We start from the raw sequence: 10903 nt of genomic DNA, 5'->3' as shown, positions 1-10903 counted from the left end.
ATGCACGGGATAGACATACGGCTCCTGAATCTAAGACGAGACCAACGACTGATTAAGGTTTCAGTCTTTACAGCAGGAGAAACGGGCAGCCAGTCCGGCTTTTAACGTGGAGGGCCACGCGTGAGCTTGCAATCTAAAAGTTATCACCTAATACAAAGTGTGCAGTATGTGAAGGGTTAACGTGCGGTAAGGAATGGACCCCAGCTCGGGGTAACGCTTTGGCTCTCTTGAAACCCCTCCAGGAGTTGTCGAGTTTCTCGGATGGATCACAAGGGCCACTTACTGCTCCACGGAGCCCGAAGGGTTTTATTTGCGGTTCCGGATGATGGGATTTAACCTCCTGGGTTCAGTGAATTCATAGAACGCCATTTATCACAAATCCAAAAGAGAGAAAAGGATGGAGGGGAGAGAAGGGCATGAAGTGGGGGGCAAATTGGAACATAAGAGAGGGCAGGATGAGTAGGGAGAACAAAATGTGGGAGAGAGAGAAAGGCATGGAGGGCGGGCAAGCTGGAGGACAGAGAGGAAGGTGTGGAGAAGGGTAGATGAAAATTAGTGGAGCAGGATGGAGGAGAGAGGAGCAATAACTGGGGCAGGAATTGGGAGAGAAAGAAGGGCAGTTCCAGGGGCAGGAAGGAGGAGAGAGAAGGGCAGTTAGGGGGCAGGAAGGGGTAGAGAGAAGGGCAGTTAGGGGGCAGGAAGGGGGAGAGAGAAGGGCAGTTAGGGGCAGGGTGATAGTGGGGTGCCTGCTGTTATAGAGAGCACCCAGGAGTTGGGGATCTCCTGTTACTTAGTAACAAACATCCCGTTGCCTACAGGAATCAGAATGCCCAGAAATGGCCTCCATCGGGGCTTTTACAGCTGTGGGACCGGCGTTAACCCTTTAAATTCTGATCAGTAATACTGACTGGCACACAGATGGCCAACACATGGCATATCAAATCCATCATTTGGCGACTGCATTTCCATGGCAACCAGCAGGGAGACCCCGTGGGATGGGTTAGCTGTGAATCAGTAGCTGGGAGGCTCCCCGGCTGATCTGTCATTGGAGGTAATAAGTCACCAAGGGGTTAATGTGTAAGTGGCACCGAGGAGACTCCGCCCCCCGGGGCAGCCTCCATCTACCTGAGGACAGGTGCATTCCTCCCACACTGAGGCTGGAACTGCCACCCCAGCATGTCACACCCCGGGACTGTCTCCGGGGACACAGGGCTGCCTGTCTGGGTGATCACCGGCTCCCAGGCGTGGGGGGACACGGGGCACACGGACAGTAAGGGGCAGGAGCCACCGTTTGCAGCGGAGTGGCTGCCGGAGGAGCAGGTGGCCACCCTGTCCCTGAACCCCGCGGAGGAAGAGGATGTTGACCTTGGAGATGCCCCCAAAGAGATGCCCCTCACTCCTGCCCCCGCCGACCCGCAGCAGCCCCTCTTGGGGCAGAATCCGGTGAGTGACAGCGGCTGCCGGGAGCACGGAGGAGAACTGAGCTGGTTCTGCTGCCAGGAGCTCCGGCTGATTTGCCCCGAGTGCCGGACCCGGGGCAGCTGCCAGTCCCACAGGACCAAGCCGGCGGAGGAGAGAGCCGCCCAGCTCAGGGTGAGTAGCCGGCTGTGCTGCACTGCGGCTCTGTCTGTTTCGGGATGGCGATGCCCCTTCCCGGCAGGTTGTGGGAGTCCCGGAGAGTCCCGGCTGTCTGTCTGTCTACAAGAAGCCAGCCTCCCTCCACTAATCAGGGCATCATCATAATAATAACTGTAATAATAATAATAACTGTAATAATAATAATAATAACTGTAATAATAACTGTAATAATAATAATAACAGTAATAATAATAATAACTGTAATAATAATAATAACTGTAATAATAACTGTAGTAATAATAATAACTGTAATAATAACTGTAATAATAATAATAACAGTAATAATAATAATAATACTAGTAGTAATAATAATAATAATTATTATATATTATATATTATTATACGTCCACCAGTAATAGTGGGTTAATGCATGTGGCTTTTAGTGTGTTACTGTATAGAGGTATGTGTGCCTGTATATAGGGTATATATATAATATATATATATGATATAGGGTGAGGTATGTGTACTGTATATATATATATATATATATATATCTATACGGTGAGAGATGTGTGCCTGTCTATATGATTAGGGCTATGGGACCCCTGTATTGTATAATTAGGGTCTCCATCCCTCTGCATATAAGGGACAGGGACCCCTGGGGTTTGATGTTTCTTCTTAATGAATCAGCAGATAAAAATACCTATTCTCATTTTTACTAAATATGTATGAATTTCAGTTTGGGTCATATTACCGTTATCTGGGGATTTTCATTACATGATTGCGTCACCCGTAATAATATAGCACCATATGTTCTGTTATATATAGTTTATTATATATAGTATATGATTAATAATAATGCCTCTCGTGGAACACATTCCACCAGCAGGAGGAAAACACATTGTGCCCGCTGGAGTCTTGCACCAGTTCTAAGACTACAAAGCATGGAGGTGCATATAATGCGGAGGAAGAGAATGACGTCTTATAGAACATTCCGTCATCATTCTATAGGGTTAGGTATAGGTGCCTGCGCGTGTGGGGGTTTTGGTGGGTGTATGGCCGATGAGGTAGGTACAGGCCGGTGCTCCTGGCCGGTACGGGGAGGTCAGGAGAGGACATGGCCCGGTGTAATGCCGAGAGCGGCCCCTGGGCCCCCGGCGGTGAAGTATGGGGCGGCTGAGGAAGCCAGCAGAAGGTTTTATGTTGCAGAAAGTGGTAACAATGCGTCCTTCTCCGCTCTGGGGACGAGCACAATACCCTCTTTATAATCCGCAACCAGAACCTTGGCCTCTGTCCCCAAAAAGCCGAGGCACCAATGGAGTTGGGTTACCTTCCAGCCACAGGCGAGAAGCTTTAACCCTTTCTTAGACTGGGTTTACCCCTAATGCGATAATTACACACGTCCCCATGAATGAAATAGCATTGCGTGTTTTTTGGATCACCTTGGGGGAAGCATTTATCCGGTGCACTCATTATTTCCTGCTCAGAAAGTGCTCAAAGGAGTTTATTTCACCCCAGAACCCGCTTTTAAAACCAGCATGAGCGGAATTTATCATCCACTGCGATACGTCAAGATGGGGAATTTATTATCCATGTGCTTGATGGAGCAACAGGTACCAAGTGTCCTGTACTGTGGCTAGGAGTCCTGGTATAACCTCTCTTTTGAAAATAGAATATTGTTAGACCTCCATTCTGAACGGGCTTTATAAATAGACCTGAGGACATAAGTCGTCCCTATGAAAAGGCGACGGTTTTAGCGGCGTTTAGTGAGTCTGCCCCCTGGAGGTACCCCTGTCTCTGTAGAAGGGGGGCACTTAGTATGTATTTTACCAGCTTCATTCCGCTTGGTCTGTGCACGGAATACAAAATCTGGGCAACGAGATCCCGGCTGTCTGCTCCTCGGGAAGCCATAACCCGGCCCTTCCATGCCACAGCAATAAGAGAATGCCCAGCGTGGGCTCCAGGGGCATTTACATTATTGCTGGGAGGAGCGTTTGTGCCCCGCTGGCAGCGAGGTTTACCCCAGTGACCTGCCCGGATCACATCATTATGTGTGGGGGACCGCCGGGTCCTGTGAGGGACGGGGACACATGAGCGAATTACTGATGCGCGTCTTTCTCCTTCACAGAATAAGATCGTGGATCAGTGTGAGAAGCTGCAGCTCCAGACGGCTGGCATCGAGAAGTATCTCGCCGAGGCTCTGCCAGCCAAGATCCCGCGAGTGGCGGTAATGAGTGTTAACCCTGTGAATGACAGCGGGGGCAAGGAACGCAATGCTTTGTGTCCGTTTCTGCCACCCAAAGGGTTAATGCGGCAGCTTGTAGTCCAACAACCAATTCTGCCTCTCTCCTTTACCAGAGCGACTTAGTATCTGGGTGTCTGTGGCCCCCAAGATCCGGGGGCCCGTCGTCATAGTCTAGAGGGTGGTGGGGTCCATTAACCACTGAAAACGCAAACGACTTTATCTGGATCTCTCCCCTTTTCTAGAGCACAGCCAGAGCGGCCAGAGAGCTCGTCATCCAAAGACTGATCTTCATCCGGAACGTGTGTGAGAATGAGGAGCAGAGGCTCCTGGAAGAGGTTCACGCCGAGGAGGAGCGAGCCCAGCAAGGAATCCTCACTCAGCGAGCCCACTGGACGGAGTCCGCGCGGAAACTCTCCAGCATCCGGACGTACCTGGTGGACATGCTGACCAAGCTGGACGACGTTAGCCTTATCGTGAGTAAGACGGGGACTCAGCTCTAGAATGAGATCACGATGTGCAGGAATACTCAATAAACGTCGCCACTCGTCTCTGTGTGATCGTCACTCACCCTGTCGGGGGGGGCAAAAACTAAACGGCTGGGGATGTTTACCTGAGCCAGGTGTTTTAGGGAAGAGGATTGGGGGGCCGGGGGGAGCCGACAAACCTGCCTTTAATAACAGCTTTCCCTGTTTATTTACAGAATTCCGCGAATGAGATGGATGAGAGGTCAGTATTCCAAGCGTGTGAGTGTATGCACATAGCGTGTTATGTCTGGATGCACATGTATGTGTTATGGATTTATATATGTAGCTGCGCGCAACTAATAACTCTCGGAAAGCCGAGGTTAATTGCTTTTCTAGAGCGTTAAATCTGGATCCTGGGAGAGTTCTAGACCCTCGTTCCGTGACCGTGTTCTAGATTAGCGGCCGTTGACATCCTCATATTTGTTTGTTCTCGCTTTCAGGACGGAAGAAGCGGAAGGAATTCTGGAGCCTCAGGAGTCGGACAAGTTAAACTTTAACCCGGGTTGTGTTCAGAGTCCATTACTGAACAGGCTGTGGGCTTCCTCCGTGCTGTGCTGCACCACCGGTCAGTACCAGGCGCGGCTCATTCGCAAACCCCGCGAGATACCAGGAAGAGAAAGCACATGAGAGACCATTAAATCTTTCCGCCCCACTAGAGTAGACTTTAACCTCCAGTGAGAGATGCTCCCCCAAGCCGTCGCGCTCTAAGGGATGACGTGCACTCGGCACCATCTCATGCGAGTTCTAGGCGAGTGAATGAGCCGGAAGGAGCCTTCGTGGTATTTATCAGGGGTTACTGAGAGCTGCACTAATACTCTCCGTTATCGTTTACAGTTTGCGAAGAGCTCACACTCGACGAGAAGACCGTTAGTCCTCTGCTGCTGATGTCGGAAGGCAACGTCTTGACATTTCTGCAGAAAAAGGCCAAGAGCTACCCGGACGGGCCCGAGCGCTTTAACCACTGGCCCAACTGCTTTGCCGCTAATTCCTTCCGGAGCGGAATCCACGCTTGGAAAGTCAACGTGGAGAGCAGCTGCGCCTACAAGCTGGGGGTTGCTTATGGGTCCCTGGCGCGCAAGGGATCCGGGAACGATGCCAGGCTGGGTTATAACGCAGCCTCCTGGGTCTTTTCCCGCTATGACAAAGACTTCCGCTTCTCGCACGATTCCCAGCACGACTCCGTGGAGCTGCTCAGGGGCCCCAAACACATCGGCGTGCTGCTGGATCTGGACGGGGGGGAACTGATCTTTTTTGACCCCGGCTCATGCGTCGTTCTCTATTCCCATCGCGTAAAATTTGCGGCCCCGATTTTCCCCGTGTTCGCGGTGGCCGACGACAGCATCCGCCTCGTGAAGTGAACCAATCACAGACTAGCTGCTGGTATATTTAAACGGGATATATTAACATAGAAACGATCGATCTCCCGCTGGCCCCCCCCGACCTGATCCGAGTCCTTGTGATTTTGTGAAGGACGAGTGGACGATGACACTCAAAGGGCGCCAACGATGGAACTCAAGACTCAGCCCAACCGAGTCTTCTGCGCCGAGATACATTGTAACGCTCGGCCTGAATACAAAAGAGGACGCAGCGAACGCCTGCGCTGTACAGAGACCCCCGAGGATTCGTTTACAAGGACGTTCTCTGCTCCTGAAGGAGGAACGCCGCCGGATTATAAAGAGGACTCCGCCGGGGTCTTGGAAGACGGTGGGCACGCGACATGCGCATCCCGTTCCCTGTTACACCAAAGGACCTTTATTGAGATTCTCCGGCGCTGGAACCGAGATCCTGTTTGAACAGTAATGGCATCGAGATAACGGGAAACCTCGAGAGAGCAATCAGATTAACCCTTCAGTACCTGCGCCAATGCATGGCTTTTGTATATAAACAGATTAACAGCTTTTCACGCTTACTCTACGTCATACAATAAATGATTTGTGACTTTTAGCTGTAACGACCGGAATGAAATGTCTTCGGTTATCTGACCCCCAGGATTGTGATGAAGTCAACCGTTTTAATGCTAGGAGGGGAGACCCCCATAACACACTATGCAGCGACCGGTACGGAGCAGGGCCCTGTAAGTGGGTTAAGGTCAGCGCGGTCTTACAGCAGCTCATGACGGTTGGTGCTGAGAGTTATGAGATTTGTGCTTCAAGCCACATACAGCATGTAATATTCTCATAAAACTAAAACCAGCGCGTTTACCCCAAGAATTACCTGAGTTTCTTAAACGCAACGCGATCATTTCCAAGAACATCCAGGAATAAAGTGATCGGCAAACGCTGTCTCCAGTTTTACTTTTAATTTTTTAACTGATAATTTAGATACAATTTCAGGAAAATCGAGAATTAACTAATTAACGTCCGAAGTCTAAACGACCCCATGGTATGCCTCCCGCTCGCTGAGAAGGCACGGCTTTGCGACGCGTCATTTTATGTTGCCGGGTGGGTTGTTGGGAACGTGCCGGGGTCTCGGGTGGGTTTTGGATGTTTTTGTAGGTTATTCCATTGCGTTTTGAAGTCTCTGGATAAGCTCGTCGGGGGAGCGGATTAAATGTTCGTTAGGAACCCTGTTGTCCTGTAGTCGGGGGTTTCCCTCTGGCCGGAGTAGGTAGCTCTCCATCCCCACATCCCTGGCAGCGCGGTAATCGTTGACATAGTCATCTCCTACATGCGCAGCTTCGCACGGTGCCACCCTGGCCAGGCTTAATGCCTTGCGGAAGATCCCGGGGTCAGGTTTAGCGATTCCAGCTCTCTCCGACGTCAGCACAAACTCGAAATGTCCATGTAGGTTACACTGACGCAGGACCTCCTCTAACCTCCGGTCAAAGTTGGAGACCACGGCCAACCTGAGGCCCAGGTCTCTGCAGCCCTGCAAGGCTTCCCTGGCCCCAGGTATGACCTCCCAGTTCCCGGAGGTGGAGAAATCTCCATACAGCTTCTCCGTTACAAACCGGATGGAGCCCTCGTCTCGGACACCAGAGAGCTGGAAGGTCTGGCCTACCACGTCCGACCACCACTGCTGAGAGGTCATGCCCTGCGTCAGCCCGTAGTTGGGGAAGAGACGGGAATGAGCTCTGTAGGCCTGGCGGAAAGACTGTTCAAGTGAAGCCGGGTCCACGTGAAGACCTCTCTTCTTGGCTACAGAATGATACTGCTGCCCTACCGGCAGGCGCATGCGGAGCAGCGTGTCCTTCACGTCCCAGGTCACCAACCTCAGCTTCATCTTCAACGCTCTGAAACCCAACAGGCAGCACAGAACGGTTACTAAACACAGCGACTTATCAGCGGCCCCCGAGCATCTACTGCGGGACGGCCACGGCGACACGCTCTAAGTGTCCCACCGAACAGACACAATGTGACAATATACACACACCATACACAGTATACAAACACACAACATACAGTATACAAACACACAACATACACACACAACATACAGTATACACGCAACATACACACAACATACAAACACACAGTATACATGCAGCATACACAATATACAAACACACACAGTATACAAACACACACACAGTATACACACAATATACAGTATACAAACACACAATGTACACACACACAGTATACACACACTCGTTTTATATAAAAAAAACTCTTCAGAACCAGAAAACCCACTTTGATCCTAAAGACTAATCATTAACGTCAGAACACGGCAGGGCTCGTCACGCACACTCGTCACGCACACTCGTCACGCACACTCGTCACGCACACTCGTCACGCACACTCGTCACGCAGGAACCAGTTTGTCCGGCTGAGGCGTTCGGTGACGACTGAGTCAGAGTTTTCAGCGAAACCTGAACATTTATCATATTATATCCGATTCCACGGCATTCCTCCCACTCCTGGTAACGGGGATGTGGAGCGTGGGGGGAGGGGTGCTTTAATTCCTGCAGGTTTTGAGCATTTTTTTTTATTTTTGGGTCCGTGGTCCAGGTTTTTTTCAGGTTTTGGGGCCAGGGATTGAAGGCTAAGCGGTCCCCACATTCACTTTTGTTATCTGGGATGTGGTGTGGGGGGGGTCCACATATCCTGCTAGCTTAAAGTGTTGGGGGGCGTTTTGGGGCAGAATCATAAGATTCCAGGTTTTTTCAGGTCTTTCGCCCCCAGCATTTCGCTCTTCAGGGAGTAGCGCCTGCGGCACCTCAGCTCACGGGTGGACCTGCGCGGACAGGACCCCTGCAAGCAACGCAAAGAGCAATTCGTAGCAAGAGATGTAACCCATAAAGCGCATCCGGTCTTAAAGCCGAGGGGCATCTGATCATCCTGCACAGCCTCGCGTACGCCGTCAGTACGAGGAGATCCTGAAACATTCGTGGCCGTTACCAAAATCAGTGGCCGAGCCGTTACTTGCGGGATTTTCCTTTATAGCGCCCCGGGGGGTGGGGGATGGGGGGGTTAATCTTACATCTTATTATTTAATGAATCCAGCCACGGTTGCTGCACCTGAATGATGCTGTAACCCCGCGTTACCCAAACAGATACAATTTCCGAACACGGAAGCCGGACAAAAAAAACACAAAAAGGTGAGGAGCGGCCGCCGCGCATCACCGGGAGCCGAAACTAAACGCGGCGCAACCTGGAGACGCTATTTGCCTTCACAACACAGAGAGAATGCGGCCCCTAACCCGCGGGGGCCACAGAGGAACCTCTGCGCCAGCACGTCTAATACGGGAATTTAACCGTTTCAGAGCCAATGGAGGGAGAGCAACCCGTACGGCAAAGCTCGGCGGCACTCAGTGAGCGGGTGACGGCATTTAGATGCGCCTGTCACTTACGGCATACCTGCCGACATCCTCTGTTACGCTTAGCCAGTCCTCCCTTGTCTCATATCCTAGTGCCACTCTTTCCTGCCCCGATGCCTCTGAAGGGTTAATAAAAAATGATTTATGTTCTCCGTCAGACACTCATTGACACGCTTCAGGCACACAATGCGTGTATTATACACAAAGTACCCCCCGTGACACGGCCACCCCTGCCCTGCCCTGCCCTGCCCTGCCCTGCCCACACTCACTGCAAGTGGAACGCAAAGTGTCCTCCGGTCCTGCAGAGAAAATCTTCCCCAGGAGGGGGGACCTGAGCTGCGTGCAAAGGTTCCGCATGGAGCAGTCCGCATGGGCAGCTGTGTGATGAGTGGCTTTATTTAGGGGCCTAAATCGCATGTTGTGCGGAACGCGTTAAGCACGTCTGGCTTTGTCTCTGACACGGAATAAAGAGATTTGTTACTTTAATGGAGTTCATGTCATACTTTCTTTAAGTTCCGCCTACCCTGCGTGGATTTAGGGATTTATAAGCGGAGCTCGTGGCATAAGTGCAGATCGCTGCCACATTACCACCGCCTACGGGGCTCCCACGCCCATCTATAATACCCGGTCGGGGCTGTTTGCAGGTGGGCATTCTGGGCAGCGATTCTTGCCCCTCCAGACATTTCTCCTGATTGTTCTGTAAGACCGTCCGCCACGGCTGGAAATGTAACCCAGCCTTTTATCTAAAAGCATCCCTGTAACCCCACTGCGTGTACCTGTTTAGTTGGCCAGGCCCTTGTTGAGACCCTCTCTCCCCCCTGATGCCCCTCTCTCCCCCCTGATGCCCTCTTTTCTAGGAGGTCAGAATGTTTGCTGGGTATGAGGGGATCGCAGGGTTCTACGGCCCTAAAAGCCCCGATAATGTGTATAGAAACAGCAGGGAATGGCTTTATACATTAAACGGGGGAAATAAACCCCATTATTCTTCTAAATACCCCGCTCAGTTACACAAATACCCCGCAGTACGGCACAAAGTCACATAAACAGTCTGGTTAAAGCCCGGCCCGTACAGTAATTTTCCGAGAGGGAGACCCAATTTCAGGGGCAGTTGGGGGGGATCCTCGGAGGGTTGGGCTGTCGCGGCTCCTCATTTCGTTTCAATTCCAAACCCCACAAACTAACGGCGTTTTCATTATAATTCAGCGTGTGACGGGTTAAAACAAAACACTCATGGAAAAAACCTTCGTTTTATTTTGGTCTCGTATTCTGGTACAAGGACAGCGCGTGACCCGCATCCTGCTGATCAGAGACTCGAGTGATACTCAAGGGCAGAAACGGAACAGAAAGAGCCCGGCCGCTGCCGGTAACGCGTCCGCAAAACAACTCATACGTCTCTTCTAACGTATCAGTCCATTAAACACCGACCGGAGGACGTTAATGCGCCAGAAAAGTTTGTTTTCCCCTCAAATTACCTAAAAAATCCAGGATAAAATTCTACAGAAAATGGCTCAGGACATAACTCCAGCCTTATTACAGCACTATTATAAAAGCATACGAGAACTTAAAAATATTTTCCAAACTAAGGGGGAGGCATTTTTCTGCTGCACGGGTTACCGGGTGCAAATTAATACACCTTCCTCCTCAACTGCATTTAAAATTTATATTAATAAAAAGAGATAAAAAAGCGCGTTTGCGTTACAGGATAAAACGAGTGACGGCGTCGGTAAAATTTGGCTCTTATCCTTAAATATTCTGAGGACCCCTCTGCCACCCCACGCAATAACGCCGGGCTTGTAA

At 50.9% G+C, this 10903-nt stretch overlaps 2 protein-coding genes across 2 annotated transcripts; one reads left to right on the top strand and one right to left on the bottom strand.

Moving 5' to 3' along the window:
* Nucleotides 1-1176: 1176 nt before the first annotated feature.
* Nucleotides 1177-5705, top strand: LOC149273344 (B box and SPRY domain-containing protein-like). Its single transcript, XM_089506433.1, has 6 exons — nt 1177-1593; nt 3707-3805; nt 4066-4300; nt 4504-4549; nt 4788-4912; nt 5182-5705. The coding sequence occupies exons 1-6, from the start codon at nt 1177-1179 to the stop codon at nt 5703-5705; spliced, it is 1446 nt and encodes a 481-aa protein (XP_089362559.1).
* Nucleotides 5706-6843: 1138 nt separating this feature from the next.
* Nucleotides 6844-7572, bottom strand: LOC149273343 (haloacid dehalogenase-like hydrolase domain-containing protein 3). Its single transcript, XM_089506432.1, has one exon. It carries the CDS (start codon nt 7567-7569, stop codon nt 6844-6846), a length of 726 nt encoding a protein of 241 aa, XP_089362558.1. The 5' UTR covers nt 7570-7572.
* Nucleotides 7573-10903: the final 3331 nt, after the last annotated feature.

The sequence above is a fragment of the Sceloporus occidentalis genome, unplaced genomic scaffold (genome assembly GCF_023333645.1).
Source record: "Sceloporus occidentalis isolate IW3139 unplaced genomic scaffold, rSceOcc1.0.p SCAF_384, whole genome shotgun sequence".
NCBI classification, from domain to species: Eukaryota; Metazoa; Chordata; class Lepidosauria; order Squamata; family Phrynosomatidae; genus Sceloporus; species Sceloporus occidentalis.
The sequence above is the reverse complement of the archived record's forward strand: the minus strand, read 5'-3'. Positions and strand labels throughout refer to the sequence as shown.

What these genes read in the sequence shown, in the direction of transcription:
- LOC149273344 (XM_089506433.1), top strand. Translation starts at nt 1,177, where the DNA reads ATGTCACACCCCGGGACTGTCTCCGGGGACACAGGGCTGCCTGTCTGG. An exon ending in CCAAGATCCCGCGAGTGGCG is followed by an intron (nt 3,806 to 4,065) that starts GTAATGAGTGTT and finishes CCCCTTTTCTAG; the next exon opens with AGCACAGCCAGAGCGGCCAG. An exon ending in CGACGTTAGCCTTATCGTGA is followed by an intron (nt 4,301 to 4,503) that starts GTAAGACGGGGA and finishes CTTTAATAACAG; the next exon opens with CTTTCCCTGTTTATTTACAG.
- LOC149273343 (XM_089506432.1), bottom strand. Translation starts at nt 7,569, where the DNA reads ATGAAGCTGAGGTTGGTGACCTGGGACGTGAAGGACACGCTGCTCCGC.